The sequence below is a fragment of the Cherax quadricarinatus genome, chromosome 36 (genome assembly GCF_038502225.1).
Source record: "Cherax quadricarinatus isolate ZL_2023a chromosome 36, ASM3850222v1, whole genome shotgun sequence".
Classification (NCBI taxonomy): domain Eukaryota; kingdom Metazoa; phylum Arthropoda; class Malacostraca; order Decapoda; family Parastacidae; genus Cherax; species Cherax quadricarinatus.
Window position 1 is genome coordinate 6,831,126 of NC_091327.1, and position 23,925 is coordinate 6,855,050.

Consider the following 23,925-nt stretch of genomic DNA (forward strand, 5'->3'; position numbering starts at 1 on the left):
TGGTATAATGGTGCAATGTATAATGGTACAATGTACCATATGGTACCATTGTACCATATACCATTGTATGATATGGCACCATTATACCATATGGTACAATTCACAAGTAACCCGCACATAGAAGAGAGGAGTTTATGACGACGTTTCGGTCCAACTTGGACCATTTACAAAGTTATACTGTGACTTTGTAAATGGTCCAAGTCGGACTAAAAACATCGTCATAAGCTCCTATCTTCTATGTGCGGGTTACTTGTGTATCGTTCCAGTCACAGTATCGTGCCTTTTTTTATTTATATATGGTATAACTGTACCATTTGGTACCATTGTACCATATGATACAGTGTACCATATGGTTTAAAACCATAGAATTTCTCTTCAGATCCACTTCCATCAATCTTAGAACTATAAGTTGGGAAGAGGAGAGTCAGAATTCACCTGGGGAGTGAGAGCTTCCTTGCCGCCAGGCATGGTGAACAAAGCTAGTTTGGCGGCGTTCGCACAATGCCATGCGGGCATCTAGATTTTTTGTATAGTGCGCACACTAACCATGCAGACACATTCTCTTGGATGTAGGCCTACCAGCCTTCTCAAGCTAAATTTGAGGCCGCTAGAATTTTGGCGTAGTTCTGTGGCTTGAACCCACAACTCAAAGCCATAGAATTATGGCACAGACCCTGAAAAGGTTAAATATAGCAGTGACACCCTGATCCATTGGCTGCAACAATGGTGTGCTTGGTGACAGGAAAATTTTATTGACATTTTTATGTAAGTCAGAAAGAGTGGTAGAATAACCAGGTACAGTGGAACCCCGAGTTTTGAACGCATCGACTATCAAATGCTTTGAGTTTCGACCGCTTTTTTTGCACAAATTTTGTGCCGAGTATTGAATGTGCCCTATGTTTCAAACTGCGTGCCAGACCTGTCCGCCTGCCCGTGTCCCCCGTGCAGGCATCGTGAGCCAGTCTGGCATTGTTTTTGCTTGAGTGAACACTAATATACATGCTCATTTAAACATTTCACAATTTATTCGTTGTGTTTGGTGCTTGTTTATTAAGTGCGACTGTGAAATAAGCTATCATGGTGGTGATGGTGGATAGTTGTGGTTGTAGATGGTATTGGTGGATGGTGGTGGAGATGGTGGATGGTGTAATTTTCAGAGATTAAGGAGATTTGTGCAATGTGGAATAGGGTGCAGGCATTTGTTGAAAAATATCACCCTGAGCAAACTGAAACAAGCCATCTCTGCAACAAGTTCAATGACAGAACCATGTCCCATGTTAGGGAAATCTTAAAGAAAGAAAGTAACTGCAGATAAGGACTTGTTACCTAAAGTCTTTATGGAAGGAGATTGCCCTTCCAAACAATAAGTGCTCCTTCACTCCTCCTCCCTATCTTCTAGATGCCATCAACAATCTGCAATAAAGGTAAGTAAAATTGTTATTTTACATGTTTATTTAAATGCTTATTCATCTATTACTAATTGTACTATGTATGTTTGTTGTGTGTATGTAAAACTAAAATTAATCCCTATAAAATGTATTTTTTTGTTTATATTTTCGGGTGTCTAGAACGGATTAATTGAATTTACATTATTTCGTATGGGAAATATTACTTCAGTTTTTGTACAAATAGGCTTTGGGCAGACCTTCTGGAACGGATTAAAGACAAAAACCGGGGCTCCACTGTATATACATTACAAGACCACTTAAACAATCATCAGTCACAGACAATTTGATACCAAAACATCTTCTCTTGTTCCGTATATACTGCTTGAACACCAGTCTATCTTTGAACAAAATCAAAGACTCATCAATAACAGTGACTTATGGAGGGAGGATTTGTTCCTACTTTTCCATAGAGATAAAAGGAAATAAATGTAAACAAAAGCTTTTTAACCCTTTCGGGGTCAGCAGGCCCTCTACTAAACTTGTTCTCAGGGTTGGAAATTTTTCGAAAAAAAAAAATTATTTTCTCATATGAAATGATAGAGAATCTTTTCTCGATCATAATGACACCAAAAGTATGAAATTTGATGGAAAACTTACGGAATTCTGTTCTTGCGAAGTTGGAGGTCTCGACAATGTTTACGCTTCGGCGATTTCGCCTACTTTGAGCCCTATTTCCTGCCAATTCCAATGTACCAGTCGACAAAAATCATAGCTATTTTACTAGAACTCCATTTTTTCTATTGAATGAATACAAGAAACCACCCATTTACTGATTTCAACTATCCAATAAAGTGGTCAGAAATTAGCAATTTTGCCAATTTCACACAAATAGGGTCCAGAATAAACAAAACAGACATTCCTGGCACTAAAATAAAAAAATTTCTGTTCATTAGTCATGTCCCCAGGCCCTTCTTACATTCCTTTTGCTTTCCACTTTGAATTTTTATCTCACAAAAAAAAAAAATACAAGATTTACTGTTATGCAGACTACTGCATTAGTGTAGAAATGGTATAAATAATATCAGCGCACTTGTGAAAGAATATTAGACTCACCAGTTGACGTGTATTGGACGCGGGACATAATTTGTTTACTTTTGAACTTTGGGAAAACTCGAACGTTTCTGCTAGTTTTAGCTTAATTTCAAGGTACTTTTCATTGTGTAACCCATCAAAATCATCTCAATTTCTGTAATATGTCTTCCATTCTATAAAATGAGACCAGGAAAACTAGAATGCAACCATAAATAGCACACAAAAATACACTGCAAAGTCGATGTTTTAAAGCAAAAACAGTCGGAGATTTTTTTCTCATTATACATTGTGTGCTGCAGGATTTTTTTTATGCTGTGCACACTGACCACATAGACCCATTCTTTCATATGTAGACCTACCAACTTTCTCTTGCAAGATTTGAAGGCGCTAGAATTTATGCATACTAGTACGGCACCAACCCTGGCATGCAAGCTGTACTAGTACGGCACCAACCCTGAAAGGGTTAAGAAAATAGAAGTAAACTCAGATGGGTGTTTAATACTGTCTATACATATACATGCATATGTAATGTGTCCTTAGTGTGAGTAAAAGTAACAAGATGTACCTGTTATCTTGCATGTTTATGAGACAGAAAGAAAATACACCAATAATCCTACTATTCTGTAAAACAATTACAGGTTTCCATTTCATACACATTTGGCAGGATGGTTATACCATTCTGGGTGGTTGCTTTCTACCAAGCTACTCCAAACATATTGAAACTTCCCAAATTTATGCTAAAGGAGAATCTAATAAAGATAAGTGGGGGAAAAAAAACTGGTTTAACCCTTTTAGGGTCCAGAGGCCAGATTTCAAAGTGCACACCAGAGTTAAAGAATTTTCAAAAAATAATTTTGTATTTTTGTTTATGATGTGGTAGAGAATCTCTTTCTGAAGGTAATAAAACAAAGAGTATGAAACTTGATGGAAAATTTACGAAATTATGCTCTTGCGAATTTTGATGTGTCAGCGATATTTATGCATCGGCGATTCTGCCGACTTTGATTCCCATTTTAGGCCTATTATATTTTTCCAGTCGACCAAATTCTTAGCGATTTCACTAGTATTACTTCTATTCTATCAATTGAGCACAAGAAATCGCCAAGTCAACTGTTTCAACTACAAAATAAAGTGATCAGAAATTGGTAAATTGGCCAATTTAACGCAAAGTTCAAAATATTCCAGTTTCAAAATAGGGTCCAGAATAAACAATGCAGGCATTCCTGGCACTAAACTAACATTTCCTCTGTTCGTTAATTATGTTTTCAGGCTTTACAATGAATTCCATTTTGATTTTTTATTCACATAATGAATTTTTATTCAAACCAAAAAATAGAAGATTTACTGTTATGCAATACTGTAATAATTATATAAATAATATCACCACATTTGTGAACGTATATTAGACCCACCAGCTGGAGTGTATTAGACGTGTGGGATCATTTGTTTACGCTTGAACATTGGCAAAAATTGAACATTTCTGCTATTTTGAGCTCAGTTTCAACCCATTTCCATTACTAAAACCAATCAAAATCATCTCTCTTTTTGTAATATATCTTCCATTCTATCAAATGAGACCAAGAAATTGCAATTTTTTTTTTTTTTTTTTATTATCACACTGGCCGATTCCCACCAAGGCAGGGTGGCCCGAAAAAGAAAAACTTTCACCATCATTCACTCCATCACTGTCTTGCCAGAAGGGTGCTTTACACTACAGTTTTTAAACTGCAACATTAACACCCCTCCTTCAGAGTGCAGGCACTGTACTTCCCATCTCCAGGACTCAAGTCCGGCCTGCCGGTTTCCCTGAATCCCTTCATAAATGTTACTTTGCTCACACTCCAACAGCACGTCAAGTATTAAAAACCATTTGTCTCCATTCACTCCTATCAAACACGCTCACGCATGCCTGCTGGAAGTCCAAGCCCCTCGCACACAAAACCTCCTTTACACCCTCCCTCCAACCTTTCCTAGGCCGACCCCTACCCCGCCTTCCTTCCACTACAGACTGATACACTCTTGAAGTCATTCTGTTTCGCTCCATTCTCTCTACATGTCCGAACCACCTCAACAACCCTTCCTCAGCCCTCTGGACAACAGTTTTGGTAATCCCGCACCTACTCCTAACTTCCAAACTACGAATTCTCTGCATTATATTCACACCACACATTGCCCTCAGACATGACATCTCTACTGCCTCCAGCCTTCTCCTCGCTGCAACATTCATCACCCACGCTTCACACTCATATAAGAGCGTTGGTAAAACTATACTCTCATACATTCCCCTCTTTGCCTCCAAGGACAAAGTTCTTTGTCTCCACAGACTCCTAAGTGCACCACTCACTCTTTTTCCCTCATCAATTCTATGATTCACCTCATCTTTCATAGACCCATCCGCTGACACGTCCACTCCCAAATATCTGAATACGTTCACCTCCTCCATACTCTCTCCCTCCAATCTGATATTCAATCTTTCATCACCTAATCTTTTTGTTATCCTCATAACCTTACTCTTTCCTGTATTCACCTTTAATTTTCTTCTTTTGCACACTCTACCAAATTCATCCACCAATCTCTGCAACTTCTCTTCAGAATCTCCCAAGAGTACAGTGTCATCAGCAAAGAGCAGCTGTGACAACTCCCACTTTGTGTGTGATTCTTTATCTTTTAACTCCATGCCTCTTGCCAAGACCCTCGCATTTACTTCTCTTACAACCCCATCTATAAATATATTAAACAACCACGGTGACATCACACATCCTTGTCTAAGGCCTACTTTTACTGGGAAAAAATTTCCCTCTTTCCTACATACTCTAACTTGAGCCTCACTATCCTCGTAAAAACTCTTCACTGCTTTCAGTAACCTACCTCCTACACCATACACTTGCAACATCTGCCACATTGCCCCCCTATCCACCCTGTCATACGCCTTTTCCAAATCCATAAATGCCACAAAGACCTCTTTAGCCTTATCTAAATACTGTTCACTTATATGTTTCACTGTAAATACCTGGTCCACACACCCCCTACCTTTCCTAAAGCCTCCTTGTTCATATGCTATCCTATTCTCCGTCTTACTCTTAATTCTTTCAATTATAACTCTACCATACACTTTACCAGGTATACTCAACAGACTTATCCCCCTATAATTTTTGCACTCTCTTTTATCCCCTTTGCCTTTATACAAAGGAACTATGCATGCTCTCTGCCAATCCCTAGGTACCTTACCCTCTTCTATACATTTATTAAATAATTGCACCAACCACTCCAAAACTATATCCCCACCTGCTTTTAACATTTCTATCTTTATCCCATCAATCCCGGCTGCCTTACCCCCTTTCATTTTACCTACTGCCTCACGAACTTCCCCCACACTCACACCTGGCTCTTCCTCACTCCTACTAGATGTTATTCCTCCTTGCCCTATACACAAAATCACAGCTTCCCTATCTTCATCAACATTTAACAATTCCTCAAAATATTCCCTCCATCTTCCCAATACCTCTAACTCTCCATTTAATAACTCTCCTCTCCTATTTTTAACTGACAAATCCATTTGTTCTCTAGGCTTTCTTAACTTGTTAATCTCACTCCAAAACTTTTTCTTATTTTCAACAAAATTTGTTGATAACATCTCACCCACTCTCTCATTTACTCTCTTTTTACATTGCTTCACCACTCTCTTAACCTCTCTCTTTTTCTCCATATACTCTTCCCTCCTTGCATCACTTCTACTTTGTAAAAACTTCTCATATGCTAACTTTTTCTCCCTTACTACTCTCTTTACGTCATCATTTCACCAATCGCTCCTCTTCCCTCCTGCACCCACTTTCCTGTAACCACAAACTTCTGCTGAACACTCTAACACTACATTTTTAAACCTACCCCATACCTCTTCGACCCCATTGCCTATGCTCTCATTAGCCCATCTATCCTCCAATAGCTGTTTATATCTTACCCTAACTGCCTCCTCTTTTAGTTTATAAACCTTCACCTCTCTCTTCCCTGATGCTTCTATTCTCCTTGTATCCCATCTACCTTTTACTCTCAGTGTAGCTACAACTAGAAAGTGATCTGATATATCTGTGGCCCCTCTATAAACATGTACATCCTGAAGTCTACTCAACAGTCTTTTATCTACCAATACATAATCCAACAAACTACTGTCATTTCGCCCTACATCATATCTTGTATACTTATTTATCCTCTTTTTCTTAAAATATGTATTACCTATAGCTAAACCCCTTTCTATACAAAGTTCAATCAAAGGGCTCCCATTATCATTTACACCTGGCACCCCAAACTTACCTACCACACCCTCTCTAAAAATTTCTCCTATTTTAGCATTCAGGTCTCCTACCACAATTACTCTCTCACTTGGTTCAAAGGCTCCTATACATTCACTTAACATCTCCCAAAATCTCTCTCTCTCCTCTGCATTCCTCTCTTCTCCAGGTGCATACACGCTTATTATGACCCACTTCTCCCATCCAACCTTTACTTTAATCCACATAATTCTTGAATTTACACATTCATATTCTCTTTTCTCCTTCCATAACTGATCATTTAACATTACTGCTACCCCTTCCTTTGCTCTAACTCTCTCAGATACTCCAGATTTAATCCCATTTATTTCCCCCCACTGAAACTCTCCTACCCCTTTTAGCTTTGTTTTGCTTAGGGCCAGGACATCCAACTTCTTTTCATTCATAACATCAGCAATCATCTGTTTCTTGTCATCCGCACTACATCCACACACATTTAAGCATCCCAGTTTTATAAAGTTTTTCTTCTTCTCTTTTTTAGTAAATGTCTACAGGAGAAGGGGTTACTAGCCCATTGCTCCTGGCATTTTAGTCGCCTCATACGACACGCATGGCTTACGGAGGAAAGATTCTTTTCCACTTCCCCATGGACAATAGAAGAAATAAAGAAGAACAAGAGCTATTTAGAAAAAGGAGAAAAACCTAGATGTATGTATATATATATGCATGTGCGTGTCTGTGAAGTGTGACCAAAGTGTAAGTAGGAGTAGCAAGATATCCCTGTTATCTAGCGTGTTTATGAGACAGAAAAAGAAACCAGCAATCCTACCATCATGCAAAACAGTTACAGGTTTTTGTTTCACAGTCATTTGGCAGGACGGTAGTACTTCCCTGGGTGGTTGCTGTCTACCAACCTACTACTGGAAAGTAGCTGTTTTAGTTGAAAATTACGATCTCAGTTTTTTTTCTCTCATTATGCACTGTGTGCTGCAGGATTTGTTTTATGTGGTGCACACATACCACATAGAGGTATTCTCTCATGTATAGGCCCAAATTTACCACTCACAGCTTATCAGAATGAGCTGAGCTCATGGCCTAGATCTACGGTTTGGACCCTCAGCATAAAGCCATAGATCTGCGACATGGACCCTCAAAGGGTTAACAGAGGTGTATAAAACAGCTTCTACTTTGTTGGGGATTTATAGAGCTAAACTTCACTGCTTATTTCATGTTGATCCTTGCTTCCCAGTGAGGCATCATCAGCTGGACCCTTCAACATGTCACCACATTGACACAGTAGTGATGGTGACACAGTGATGGTGCAGTGAGCTAGAATATCAGCACAACATAGTGATGGTGCAGTGAGCTAGAATATCAGCACAACACAGTGATGGTGCAGTGAGCTAGAATATCAGCACAACACAGTGATGGTGCAGTGAACTAGAATATCAGCACAACACAGTGATGGTGCAGTGAACTAGAATATCAGCACAACATAATGGTCTACCAGTCACTTCACCACTTGTGGCTTAGATAAAAGATTGAGAATGCTTACAGTGGGAACTCCCAAATTTTGTGCATTAAATTATTTTTAAAATTTATTTTGAATAATAGCAATTGTTTTGGGACACTGATTTTTGTTTGCACTTTTTCAGTAGTGTTTTAAGATATTATTGCAAATCATTTGTGCTATAATCAAGGGTTTACAATACAATATTGATCTGCTATTGTAACTAGTGTATCTCTGAAATCAAGTTATCATCATCATGTTATCATTATTATTAGCTAGCATAATTTTTGTAACTAATATTTTGCTGTAAAACAATTTGGACTTTCTAATATTTGTATGTATTTGTACTTGTATGATGTGATGTAAGTGACGAAGTTTCTTTACTGCAGGTACAATATTGTAGAGAAAGTGTTGGGTCCACTCTTGCAGCAGACCAGTTTGCCACCGACTATTTCATTTCTTGTGGAAGTAATCAGCTCAGTGATGGCAGGAGCATCATTACCACTCCCAGGAAGAAGTGACGAGCAACACAAGGTCTTGGTCACAAAGATCGCAAGCTTTACAATCCTTCAAGTGAGTTAACGTACAAGCATTTCTGTGGGTTTCCTAACAACAAATTGAAATTTTCAGACTACTGTGAATAAAAGAATATAATCTAGGCTGGTACTCAGGATCCAGGTTGTGAAAGTCTTGCAGGTTAACTCTGCAAGTTCTGCTGGTGCATATAAGCACTTGGTTACCCAAGGTGGCACTATGTGTTTCATAAGAATTTCAGGTTCAGTATGTTTTTTGACCTTAGTGTGATAACATGAACTTACATCATACTGGGTCATTAGCTTAAATCCTCATTATTTCTAGTTAATATTGCATGGCCCCACTTACATGACAGGTTAGGTTCCAGGCTACCGCCGTAAAGTGGAACACCCTTTTTTTTCCATTTAAAAATGCATGGGAATACTAGATAACAAGTTTACACTCACATATATTAAGTTAGCAATAGAACTAGGGCATTAAAACAACAAAAAGGTAAAGTACACATATAGTACACTCATTGCTTACCTTAAAATATTTGTAGTCTTAATCTAGGGTGAGATGAATAGTATTTGTTGTAAGAAATCAAGTGTGGTATGTATGGTAGCCACCCAGGCTACTGTACCAGGCCAACCCACCCACATGTAATATTCTATGACAATTATGCATCCCAGAGCAATAAAATGCATATATAGTTCACTCATTACTTACCTTAAAATATTTGTAGTTTTAACCCTTTGACTGTCGAAAGGCCCAATCCTGAAGTGTCTCCTGGTGTCACAAAATATTCGAAAAAAAAAAAATTTTCTTATGAAAATGTTAAGATTATTTTTCTGATTGTTTTAGTCGAAAAAAAAAAAAATTTTCCCATCAGTACTTACTGAGATATAGAGCATTGAAGTTTGCTGAAATTGATCTGCGAACGGCAACAGCAGCGACTGCCGCTCACCCGGTAAACTTTGATTTACTTGTATTCGATGGTGTCTTTTTTTTTCACTATTTTATTTTATCACATAACTTTTGTGGCCTGTGAGACCAAATTATTGTGCAGTGTTCAAATATACACTTGTTGAATGTAACACAATTATAGCAAAAACACTCGTATCATTATAATGTTGCTAAAACTTATTTACACAAACAAACAATGTAAACAATTGTTTATTACAATTGTTCTATAATATATATACATATGTACAATCACTGGACACTTTTCTAGAAGTGCTGCAGCTTGTGGAATTCTTTGAAACATGGGTATAAGCACAATGGTGTCTTACACTCCTCACACATAAAACGAGTGTCTCTGCGTTTTTGTGGGCGTTTTGTGGTATGTCCACAGACAAAACACCTCTTCTGAGCATTTTTCTTGGCAGTAGTAGCAGGCAGTGGTATGGGGTAGTGATCACCAGGCCTCAGACGAGAGGACATGTGTTGATAATTTCGTGGGCGCTGGTCTATTGCAGGTGTTGTTCCTTGGTACTTGAATATTATTTGTCTGATGACTGACAAACAAAATTCACCATATTTGGGTTTTTGTTGGTCTTCAACTTATACATATTATAAGCATTCAGCATGGAAATGTCAAGAAGATGGAAAAACAGTTTTATGTACCACTTATAACTCTTGCAAACACAGTCAGCAAACCCAATCTCCATGTCACATTTGTCCACTAAGCGCATATTGAGGTTGTAATCCATCACAGCTGCAGGTTTTACAATGGGTTCATTGGTCTCTCTATTCTGCTTGCCAATGTCTACCATTTCGTGTCGGTGAACTGATGTCAGCAGTGTGATTTCACGTTTGTCATGCCACCGAAATGCCATGATGTCATTGGCAGCAAACACCTGCACTTCACCTTTACGACTGCCAGCATCGAATCTAGGCATATGTTTATGATTTCCATGCACTGTGCCCCACACATTTGTCATGTTCACTCGCAAGAAATCACTGAGTAAAGGGCTTGTGTACCAGTTGTCAGTATATAAAATATGCCACTTACCAAGATATTGTTCCATCATTGTTCTAACCACATCACCAGAGATACCCAGTAACTCTGGTATCTTCCAATGTTTTACCACCAGTGTACACAGTTATATCCAAAACCAGACCAGTTTTGCACTCACACAGAACAAATAACTTTATGCCAAAGCGTTTCCTCTTGCTTGGTATCCTGTTTGAATGAGAGTCTTCCTTAGAACAAAATCAAAGACTCATCAATAACAAGCTTCCTAAAGGGATAAAAATACATACAGCACTTTTGTTTCAGGTACATAAACACACGTCTGATCTTATATAACCTGTCACTTCTGTCAGGCCTTGTTTTGTCTGAAAATACGTAACAGTAACACAAATCTATTCACTGGTATAATGTCACTGAAAGCAGGGGTTGAAATCAGGCGGTCTGTCGCGCTGTATGTGTTGACACTATGCTTATACACATGTGGCATAAGCATTATTGTGGCAAAGAACAGATACATCTCTGCCACAGTTGTGTCCTTCCACTGGTGTAGGCGTGATCTTGGTGACAGAATAGTGTTTGCCATGGTGTACTCATATTATGTATTGCTTTCCCTGACAATTATGTCCATCAGGGGTTCATCAAAGAATAACTGAAAGCATTCCAGTTCAGTGGGATTGTTCCCAAGTGTACATGATGGCCGTATTCCACTTTGTCCTCCATCAAAGTCATGGGGATTGGGAACAAACTTGTCATCTTGCTGCCAATCCCAGATGCGATCAGCTGGTGGGTTCTGGATATTGTAATGTGGTTGTGGTTGTTGTGGGAGTGTGGGATCAGGTGAGGCTGGATGTAGTTGTGCAGAGTCAGCAGCGCGGGTAGTAGCGTGGCCCACTGCTGGTGTCACACGACTCATGCCACCATCACTATCACCACCACCGCCTGCTGCCTCACTTGCATCATTGATACCCATCGTAACAATATCGTCATCTTCACTATCAGGACGTGGTGTAGGGCCACGGGATGTGCTCTGAGACTCCTTCCTCTTGGAAGAGCATATGGCACACTACCAGACCGCATGCGATGTCGTATATACTGCCACTTCACTGGGGAATATTCACCCTCACTGTCACAACTAGAACTGCTTTCAATACCCTTGAAATCACTATCACTATCACTTGCACTGCTCACATCTGAGTCTTGTACACGGGCAAATAGTTTCCTCTTTCGTCCTGGTACAGGTGAACATGAACGAGCCAGCCCAGCACCAGAGGTGGAAGGTTCTGGGTCATCTGGGTATTCATCACTAATTATGTTATCCTGGGCACTTTTTTCGGTCACACCCGCTTCAGAACCAGGGAATTCACTTTCACTGACACTTTCATCACTGTTTGAGCTATCACTTGAAAACAAAAGACCTCCAATCCACCGAGGAGTGAGGAACTTCTTACCGCGAGGCATGGTGAAAATGGACTACCAAGATGGCGTTCCCACAATGCACCGCTGAGTCCCAGATTTTTTTCACAGGGTGCACACCAACCACTGAGACCCATTCTCTCTCATGTAGGCCTACCAGCCCTCTTCCGCTTAATTTGAAGCCGCTAGAATTTATGCGTATGGATACGTCAAACATGGTATCTCCCATGACGTATATATACGACCGCGACAGTCAAGGGGTTAATGTAGGGTCAGAGGTGAGTAAACGAGATAAAACGAATAAATGAGAGAGAGAGAGAGAATGAGTACAGTGGACCCCCGCATAACGATCAGCTCCCAACTCGACCAATTATGTAAGTGTATTTTTGTAAGTGCTTTTGTAGGTGTATTTTTGGGGGTCTGAAACGGACTAATCTAATTCACAATATCTCTTATGGGAACAAATTCGGTCTATAACAGCACCCAAACAGACTTCTGGATTGAAATAATATCGTTATCCGGGGGTCCACTGTACAAGAGAGAGGACACTCGCGGAGTTATGTAAACAAACCAGGCATACGTGAGTTTCGTAAACAAACCAGGCGAACACGTCTGGTTTATGTACAAGATACATCGTGTACAAGTTGTCTCTACAGGAGGAACACTTCCTTTCTCATGTAACACTATATTTAGAAGAAATGACGCTCCGAGTGAAGGCATACGAAAGGAATAATTTTCTACAGTTAAGCCCAGTAACACATTTTCTATGTGGTATGTGTGCACCACATAAAACAAATACTACTGCAACACACAGTGCATAATGAGAGAAAAAACTGAGACCGTAATTTTCGATTAAAACAGCAACTATGCAGTGTTTTCCCGTATGTTTTTTATAGTTGTACAGTGGACCCCCGGTTAACGATATTTTTTCACTCCAGAAGTATGTTCAGGTGCCAGTACTGACCGAATTTGTTCCCATAAGGAATATTGTGAAGTAGATTAGTCCATTTCAGACCCCCAAACATACACGTACAAACGCACTTACATAAATACACTTACATAATTGGTCGCATTCGGAGGTGATCGTTATGCGGGGGTCCACTGTATTTGCGATTTCGTGGTAGAATCGAAGATATATTACAGAAATGGAGAAGATTTTGATTGATTTTAGTAATGGAAATCGCTTGAAACTGAGCTCAAAGAAGCAGAAATGTTCAATTTTTGCCGATGTTCAAGAGAAAACAGATGACCTAACACGTCTAATACACGCCAGCTGGAGGGTCTAATATACATTCACAAATGTGGTGATATTATTTATACAATTATTACAATATTGCATGACAATAAATCTTCTATTTTTTGGTTTGAATAAAAATTCATTATGTGAATAAAAATTCAAAATGGAATTCATTTGTAAAGCCTGAAAACATAACTAATGAACAGAGGAATTGTTAGTTTAGTACCAGGAATGCCTGCATTGTTTATTCTGGACCTTATTTTGAAATTAGAATACAGTGGACCCTCAGCTAACGATATTAATCCATTCCTGAAAGCTCATCGTTAGCTGAAATTATCATTAACTGAATTAATTTTCCCCATAAGAAATAATGGAAATCAAATTAATCTGTGCAAGACACCACAGAGTATGAAAAAAAAATTTTTTTGCCACATAAAATATTAATTTTAATACACACAAACTGACACTTACCTTCATTAAAGATCTGGTGATGATTGATGGGATGGGAGGAGGGGAGAGTATGGAAGTTGTTAATGTTTAGAAGGGGAATCCCCTTCCATTATGACTTTAGGTAGCATGTCCTTTTCCGGGGTTACTTCCCTTCTTCTTTTGATGCCACTAGGACCAGCTGACCATGTTGCAGCAACAGCTGACCGTGGTGCAGCAACAGCTGACCGTGGTGCAGCAACAGCTGACTTTGGTGCAGCAGCAGCTGACCGTGGTGCAGCAACAGATGACGGTGGTGTAGCAGCAGCTGACTGTGGTGCAGCAGCAGCTGACTGTAGTGCAGCAGCAGCTGACCGTGGTGCAGCAACAGCTGACCGTGGTGTAGCAGCAGCTGACTGTGGTGCAGCAGCAGCAGCAGCTGACTGTGGTGCAGCAGCAGCAGCTGACTGTGGTGCAGCAGCAGCAGCAGCTGACTGTGGTGCAGCAGCAGCAGCTGACTGTGGTGCAGCAGCAGCTGACTGTGGTGCAGCAGCAGCTGACCGTGGTGCAGCAACAGATGACTGTGGTGCAGCAGCAGCCGACTGTGGTGCAGCAGCAGCTGACCGTGGTGCAACAGCAGCTTACCGTGGTTCAGCAACAGCTGACTGGTGCAGCAGGCCTGCTGCAGTGCTCCTCTTTTCTTATGTTCTTATTACACACGCTTAGGCACTGCTGTCTTGGTTTAAGGTTGCTGATTACCATAACCCCCAAATCCTTGTCGCATTCTATACGGCTAAGTTCAACATTATTAAACTGGTAGGTGCTAGGGTTATGGACATTTCCAAGCTTTAGAACTTTACACTGATCTACATTGAACTGCATCTGCCACTTTTCTGACCACGAATTGAGTTTGTCTAAATCCTCCTGAAGTTGTGAGACATCAACGTCTGAATCAATTATCCTACCTATCTTCGTGTCATTCTTACTCTATATTGACACAGGTTATGGAGCATACTGATATAAAAATTAGGTAAGTGCAGTGATTAATTTAATTTATAATAGTGAGGTAGTATAAAACATTTAACAATTAATAAATTTAGTAATGGGAATGGTTTTGTCTTGCATGATGCACAGTTTCTATTAATGCTCCTATTTTGGAGTATCTCAGGCAAACTTAGGAATTTTATGTTTACAGTCATTTGGGTGAGTGTAAGTGTAGATTAGGGGTAATTACAGATAACAAGAGTAAGTCTATTTTGTTTTGGATGTATTCACGATACAAAAAGAGAAAAGGTGATTTTCACAATATTAGCTGATGATAGGGTGTGTTAGGGAGATAGGATGTTCTTTAACAGTAGTTTTGAAAATGATGGTTGAGTCTGCAGTTTTAGAGTTTTCAGGCAGGGAGTTCCAGATTTTAGGCCCTTTTATGTACATTGAATTTTTGGAGAGATTTAGCTGGACATGAGGAATGTCATAGAAATTTTTGTGTCTGGTGTTGTGTCTTTGGGTCCTGTTGCAACTATCAAGAAAGTGTTTTAGTCCAGGGGTAATATTAGATTTTATGGTTCTGTAAATGTAGGTTGCACAGTAGTAGGTGTGAATGTTTGTAGAGTGAGTAAGTTTAGGTCTTTTTAGAGTGGGGGGGTGTTGCCTAGTAATGAATTGCATGATAATTCTTACTGTAGCTTTTTGTTGGGTTATTATTGGCGTTAGGTGAGTTGCTGCTATTGATTCCCAGGCACAAATAGCATAGGTGAGGTAGGGATATATGAGTGAATAATATAGTGTGTGTAGGGCTGATAGTAACACGTCTTGGAGAGGATCCCAACTGTTTTGGATACTGTTTTTGCTATGTGTTGGATATGGATGTTAAATTTCAGGTTGCTGTCAAGGTGCAGACCCAGGAATTTGCTCTCATTATGACTAGCTGGTGGCCTTTGCAGCACATGCCAACGGTTCCCGCCTTGGCCGGTTCCCCTGCCCCGGCAGTGCCTAGGCACCACCAGGGGGGCCCGGGCAATGCCAGCAGCCTTTGCAGCGCGCACCGACGGCTCCCACCTGGTCGGTTCTTGGCCCTGGCAGCACCTTGGTGTCATCAGGGGCCCGGGCAGATGCCAACGGCCTTTACAGCGCATGCCAGTGGCTCATACCCTGGCTGGTTTCTTGGCAGCACCTAGGCTCCACCGGTGGTCCCAGTCGGATTCCTGCAACCTTTGCAGCAGAGGCCGATGGCTCCTGCCCCAGCAGCGCCTAGGCCCCACTAGGGGGCCCGGGCAGATGCCAGCATCCTTTGCGTGTCAACAGCTCTCACCCCGGCTGGTTCCCCGGCCCCGGCAGCTCCTTGCTGCCACTGAGGGGACCGGGCTGATGCCAGCGGCCTTTGCAGCTCACACCAATGGCTCCTGCACCAGCCGGTTCCCCGGCTTTGGCAGCACCTAGGTGTCATCAGGTAGCCCAGGCGAATGCTTGTGGCCTTTGCAGTGTGCGCCGATGGCTCTCTCTCAGGCTGGTTCCCCAGCCTCAGCAGCGCTTAGGTGCCACCAGGGGGCCTGGGTGGATGCCGGCAGCCTTTGCAGTGCACTCCAATGGCTCCCGCCCCAGCAGGTTTCCTGGTCCAGGAAGTGCCTTGGCGCTATTGGGGGCCCCAGGTGGATGCCAGGGGCCTTTGCAGCACACGCTGCTGGCTCCTGCCCTGGCCGGTCCCTGGCCCCGACAGTGCATATGTGCTATTGGGGGGCCCAGGCAGATGCCAGGGGCCTTTGCAGCATGCACTGTCGGCTCCCACCCCAACCGGTTCCCGGCCCCGGTAACACTTAGGTGCTACTGGGAGTCCCGGGCGGATGCCGGCAGATGTGGCTACACCCTTCTGTAACACCATAGCCCATCACTCCTGTCATGTCATAAATTTTTCCTAAACTGTATGTGAAAAAGTAATCAGACATTGGTGGTCATTTTGAACTTTAAATGTTAAGTTTACTGCACTGTCATAAATCTTGAATAAATGTACACTGCTTATAAAAAATATAATACTAAAGGTATTTATTTTATTGTGTTTCAGATAATGTATTCCAAGCTTCCTCGTGAAAGAATCTTTGCTCCGGGATCAGAAGTGAACTCTGCTTATCGACCCACTGATCAGTCAGGAAAGGAATTGACAAAGGAAGTATTCCGCTGTGCTTCCAAGGTTGCCAAAGGCGAACTACGACACGATCAGACTCATGCAGAATTCCGAAGACTTTGTGCATGTGCAGCGTATAATACTCTAATTGCTGCTCTTGCTTGTGTTCAAAATGACCTGAAATTCTACACTGGCTTTCTCTTTTCATCAAACCCTACTAAAGGAGAGGCTATTTGGGAATGCCTTGTTGATTGTGATAAGACTCACGAATTTGATGTCGAGGTGAATTTTAATCCTGACAGCAGGAAGCGATTTGTCGCTGTGAGACGTAAACTGAGAGAAGCTGCTCAAGAGGAAGGTGTGGAGGCTGGAACTGTGCAGTATATTGCTTCTCATTATCTTCATGACAGCAGCCTTCGAGAAGATCTCTCTCAGTTTGATTTCAGTAATTCTGTTGTTCTTGCAATGTCTCAGAAGGAAGATAGTAAAGACAAGTAAGTATTAATTCTTGCAAAAATGTATAAAAATATCTGAATAAAATTGGTTTGTTTTGTTAATGTAAACTATTTAATATTACAATTTTTATTTATTTGTATTTTTTTTAACTCACTGGCCATCTCCCACCAAAGCAGGGTGACTCAAAAGAAGAAACACTTTCACCATTATTCTATCACTCTTGCCAGAGGCGTGATGATAACACAGTTTAGATGCTCCTCCAAACTGCAAATATCTGCACCTTTTCTTCAGAGTGCAGGCACTGTACTTCCCACCTCCAGGACTCAAGTCTGGCTAACTAGTGTCCCCGAATCCCTTCACAAAATGTTACCTTGCTCACACTCCAACAGGTCATTAAGTTTCATAAACAGTTTGCCTCCACTTCTAACTAACACTCTTACACATGCCTGTTGGATGTCCAAGCCCCTCGCACACAAAACCTCATTTACCTCCCCTCTCCAACCTTTATTGGGGTGAACCTTACTCTGCCTTCCCTCCACTACAGATTTATACACTCTAAATCATCCTGTTTTACTCCAACCCCTCTGAATGTCCAAACCACCTCAACAACTCCACTTTCATCCCTTTGGATAATACTTTTAGTAACCCTGCACCTCCAAATCTCCAAGCTGCAAATTATCTGCATAATACATTGCCCTCAGATGTGACATCTCCACTGCCTTCAACCTCCTTGTTGCAACATTGACAACCCATGCTTCACACCCATATGAGAGCATTGGTATCACTATACTCGCATACATTGCCCTTCTTGTTTCCTTGGATAACATTCTTTGTCTTCACAGACTCCTCAGTGCTCCACTCACCTTTTTCCCCTTTGTCAGTTCTGTGGTTTACCTCATCTTTCATAGATCTAACTGGTGACAAGTCCACTCCCTAATATCTGAACACATTCACTTCCTCCATACTAAGTCCCTCAAATTTGATATCCTTCTTTCTTCTTATAAATATTTTGTTATCCTTATCACTGTGGTCTTTGATATATTTACTTTTAATTTCTTTCTTTTACGTACCCTAACAAACTCGTCCACCAACCTCTGCAACTTTTCTTCAGAATCTCCCAAAAGCATAGTGTCATCAGCAAAAAGCATCTGTGACAACTACCACTTTGTGTTAGATTCTTTATCTTATAAACAGGGATGTGTGATGTCACCATTGTTTTTAAGTATATTTATAGATGGTATTGTAAGAGAAGTGAATACTCGGGTGTTGGCAAGAGGTGTGGGATTAAAAGATAAAGAATTTAACACAGAGTGGGAGTTGTCACGGTTGCCTTTTGCTAATGACACTGTGCTTCTGGGACATTCTGAAGAGAAGTTACAGAGGTTGGTAGACGAGTGTGGTAGGGTATATACAAGAAGGAAATTAAATGTGAACATAGGAAAGAGTAAGGTAATGAGGATAACAGAAAATTTAGGTAATGTAAAATTGGATATCAGATTGGAGGGAGTGAGTATGGAGGAAGTGAGTGTGTTCAGATATCTGGGAGTGTACTTGTCAGCAGATGGTCTATAAAAGACAAGGTGAATTATAAAATTGTTGTGGGGAAAAAGGTGAGCCGTGCACTGAAGAGTCTGTGCAGACAAAGAACGTTATCCATGGAAGCAAAGAGGGAAATGTATGAGAGTATAGTTATACCAATGCTCTTATATGGGTGTGAAGCATGGGTGGTGAATGTTGCAACAAGGAGAAGTCTGGAGGCAGTGGAGATGATGTGTCAAAGGTCAATGTGCAGTGTAAATATAATGCACAGAATCCGTAGTTAGGAAATTAGAAGCAGGTGTGGGGTTACTAAAAACATTATCCAGAGGGCTGAGGAGGGGTTGTTGAGGTGGTCCAGATATTTAGAGAGGATGGAACAAAGTAGAATGACTTGGAGAGGGTATAAATCTGTAGTAGAAGCAAGGCAGGGTAGGGATCGGCCTAGTAAAGGTTGAAAGGAGGGGGTAAAGGAGGTTTTATGTGCGAGGTGCTTGGACTTTTAGCAAATTTGCTTGAGCATGTTACGTAAGAGCAAGTGGACTTAACTTGATGTGCTGTTGGAGTGCGAGCAAGGTAACATTTATGAAGGGATTCAGGGAAACTGGTTATCCGAACTTGAGTGCTGGAGGTGAGAAGTACGATGCCCTCATTCTGAAGGGTGTTGACATGGCAGTTTTTAATTGTAATGTAGGTGCACCTCTGGCAAGACAGTTATGGAGCGAATGATGATGAAGGTGTTCTTTGTTTTTGGTCACCGTGCTTTGGTGGGAAACAGCCATTGTGTTAATAAAAAATATACATATAATTTTTATTATTGATTGGATATTTAGAGTTATCTGAGCTGGGATGTCAGGAAACTTGTTGCAAGGGAGTGATTGAATGAATGACATTGAGTGTTTCTTGTTTTTTGGGTCTACTGTGGTAGTAGATGGCCAGTTTATTAAACAAAAAGATAGACATGTAGATATATATATAGGTGGTTAGATATAGAGATAAATATGGAGTTAGCTATAGATAGATCAAAGCATGCCTGTATTCCAGTTTTTCTTTGTTTATCCGGTCATGTCAGTAATGTAGTGTACTAAATCAGCAGCACTGGATGTTTGTCTGTGTCTGGTCATCTATTGTTACAATGGACTTTTTACATTATATGCAAGTTTCACGGCACCTTAATCATTCTTCTAGGATATGTTGAGATTTGTTTTAATATTTTTTTTCATGTATGTCAGTAGTGTGTAAAGGTCTATAATAGCAGTAATGTTTTATACAGATATAGCAGCAGCATGACTGGAGAGAGAGGTGAACTGATGAGCGTTCATCTGGATCACAGTGACTACAATGGACACGAAGTCATGGCTAACCTCACTGCTGTCATTCACTATATGACTGATACTGGCATCCTGGTGTTGCACAAAGGGGTATAGTATTAGGCATTTCTGTATTTAACTATTGAGGATAATTTTTATTTTAAAATGTATATTAACCCTTAAATTATGTAGAAAAAAAATATTTTTTGATCTGTAAGGGAAATAATTTTCAAAATCTTGATGCTGCTGCTGCTGCTGCTCCTCACACACAGGAATTTTTATTCCTGGGTCTACCACAGTTTAACCCCCAAACTCTCAACGTCCCTCAATCAAAGCTCATTCTGTGTCAGCTTTTTTTTTTTCTTAAATATAAAATAATTTTAACACTTTCAGGGTTTCTGACGTACTAGTACGTTTTACGTACCAGGGTTATTGACATACTAGTAAGTGTAAATTCTATCGCCCTCAAATATAGCAAGAGAAAGCTGGTAGGCCTACACATGAAAGAATGGCTCTATATGGTCAGTGTGCACAGTATTAAAAAAATCCTGCAGCACAAAGTGCGTAATGAGAAAAAAAAACTTTGACCATATTTTTGGTTTAAAACAGTGACTTTGCAGTGTATTTTCGTATGGTATTTTTGGTTGTATTCTAGTTTTCCTGGTCTCATTTTATAGAATGGAAGACATATTGCAGAAATTCAGATGATTTTGATTGGTTTCACAAAGAAAAGTATCTTGACATTGAGCTCAAAGTAGCGGAAATATTCGATTTTTGCCAAAGTTCAAAAGTAAACAAATCATGCCATGTGTCCAATACACGTCAACTGGTGAGTTTAATATTTTTTCACGAGTGCGCTGATATTATTTATACCATTTCTACACTAATGCAGTAGTCTGCATAACAGTAAATCTTCTATTTTTTGTGAGAATAAAAATTCAAAGTGGAAAGCAAAAGAAATGTTAGAGGGGCCTGGGGGACGTGACTAATGAACAGAGGAAATGTTATATTAGTGCTGGGAATGTCTGTCTTGTTTATTCTGAACCCCATTTGGAAATTGGCATCTTTTGAAATTTGTGTGAAATTGGCAAAATTGCCAATTTCTGACTGCTTTATTGGATAGTTGAAATCAGTAAATGGGTGGTTTCTTGTACTCATTCCATAGAAAAAATGGAGTTTTAGCAAAATAGGTATGATTTTTGTCGACTGGTACATTGGAATTGGCCGAAATAGGGCTCAAAGTGGGCGAAATCGCCGATGCATATCAAGACTGCTAACTTCGCGAGAGCATAATTCCGTAAGTTTTCCATCAAATTTCATACTTTTGGTGTCATTATGAACAGGAAAAGATTCTCTGTCCTTTCATAAGAAAAATTTTTTTTTTTTTTTTCCAAAAAATTTTCGACCCTGAGAACAAGTCTAGGAGAGGGCCTCTCGACCCTGAAAGGGTTAAATTCTGAAATGGTGAAGAATCTTGTTAATTAGTGTTGCAATAATTGGGGATAGCACATGAACTGGCTTTTTATACTTGGCTGGTGGCAAGTTATTTAGGTTTCAAGCCTTGTTTTTTAATTATTTAATACTCAGGATAAGCCAGTAAAGCAAAACAGTGTAAATAATTTCCATATTTTCATGAATATTATGCTCTAAAATAATTGTAATGTAATTATTAATTATACACAACTGCAGAAGACCAAAATGTAGAAAAAATATAATAAAATTACAATTATAAAGTACAGGTCTCCCTCAACATTAACGTTTTCAACTTTCACGGGCTTCACACATTCGCGAATTCCCAACCGCCAAATTCACAGCCACCAAATTCCCAGCCGCCAAATCATATTTAAGTTTCCCGCCACCTGCGAGTCCCTACTACCCTCCCTCTGACCCCCGCAACTGGCAGCCAGCCCTCCCACCACTCAGTGTGGTGAGTGTTTTGTTTGTTCATTATTTGTTATTAAACTACAGTATAAATAATGTAAACCCATTCATGACTGCATATTGGAATGGCTATTCAGACAGGTATTAGACGGTGACATCATGTGTTTACTCTTGAACACTGCAAAGAATCAAACATTTCTGCTACAGCTAATAGTAACAATAGTAGTAGTAGTAATAATAATAATAATAATAATAATAATAATAATAATAATAATATCATATAATTGAAGAAGGAAATTGTACAAAAATAGGAGGGAGTGGTTGATACAGCGTCAGTGTGGCTTTGTTTATGCTGGAGTGAGCATTAGTCTCCGTGCTCTTCCAAACATTTCACAATAATTCATTGTGTTTGGTGCTTGTAGATTGAGTGTGACTGGAGTGGTTGAGGCAGTGGTAGAGGCAGCGATTGAGGCAGTGGTTGAGGCAGTGGTTGAGGCAGCTGTTGAGGCAGCGATTGAGGCAGCGATTGAGGCAGTGGTTGAGGCAGCTGTTGAGGCAGCGATTGAGGCAGCGGTTGAGGCAATGGTATTTAATAACATGCATGTTAATAATAATAATAATACATGTTATTAATAGTAACATGTACTATTATTATTTATAACATATATGCTATTAAATACCACTGCCTCAACTGCTGAATTATTGTGAAATGTTTGGAAGAGCACGGAGACTAATGTTCACTCCAGCATAAACAAAGCCACACTGACGATGTGTCAACCACTCCCTCGTATTTTTGTACAATTTCCTTCTTCAATTATATCGTATTTATTATTATTATTATTATTATTATTATTATTATTATTATTATTATTATTACTATTACTATTGTTATTATTAGCAGTAGCAGAAATGTTCGATTCTTTGCTGTGTTCAAGAGTAAACACATGATGTCACCGTCTAATACCTTTCCGAATAGCCATTCCAATATGCTGTCATGAATGGGTTTACATTATTTATACTGTAGTTTAATAGCAAATAATGAACAAACAAAACACTCAACACACTGAGTGGTGGGAGGGCTGGCTGCCAGTTGCGGGAGTCGGAGGGAGGGTTGTAGGGACTCACAGTGGTGGAGGAAGTGGTAGAGGCATTGGTGGAGGCATTGGTGGAGTCTGTGGTATTTAATAACATACATGTTATTAAAGCATAACATGTATATATTTAGTACAATTTACAACGTTTTCATGTATTTTATGATTGTTCATGGTTCAACAAGTTAAGGAAGCAGTGTTGTATTATATTTCCCTACAATATATTGGGGCACCAAACATTCACGGTTTTTCAACATTCGCGAGGCTCTTGATCCGCTAACCCTCGCGAATGTTGAGGGAGACCTGTATATACATATTTTTTTTTTTTTTTTTTCAACAAGTCGGCCGTCTCCCACCGAGGCAGGGTGACCCAAAAAAAAAAAAAAAGAAAGAAAATCCCCAAAAAGAAAATACTTTCATCATCATTCAACACTTTCACCACACTCACACACCATCACTGCTTTTGCAGAGGTGCCCAGAATACAACCGCTTAGAAGCATATACGTATAAAGATACACAACATATGTTGTATATACATATATACCGTATATATAACCCACTGTGATTTCGTGTATAGGGCAAGGAGGAACAACATCTTGTAGGAGTGAGGAAGAGCCAGTTGTGAGTGTGGGGGAAGTTCGTGAGGCAGTAGGTAAAATGAAAGGGGGTAAGGCAGCCGGGATTGATGGGATAAAGATAGAAATGTTAAAA

General features: G+C 40.1%; 1 protein-coding gene across 2 annotated transcripts in view; it reads left to right on the plus strand.

Annotated features, from left to right (window-relative positions):
* The window catches only part of LOC128691314 (DNA-dependent protein kinase catalytic subunit), a 1,096,584-nt gene that overhangs the window by 707,944 nt on the left and 364,715 nt on the right, over positions 1-23,925 (plus strand). For both annotated transcript variants that reach the window (XM_070091676.1, XM_070091677.1), the window contains 3 exons: positions 8,645-8,828; positions 16,881-17,434; positions 20,206-20,353. In XM_070091676.1, coding sequence (XP_069947777.1) covers positions 8,645-8,828; positions 16,881-17,434; positions 20,206-20,353 — 886 coding nt within the window. The remainder of the gene's footprint in view (positions 1-8,644; positions 8,829-16,880; positions 17,435-20,205; positions 20,354-23,925) is intronic.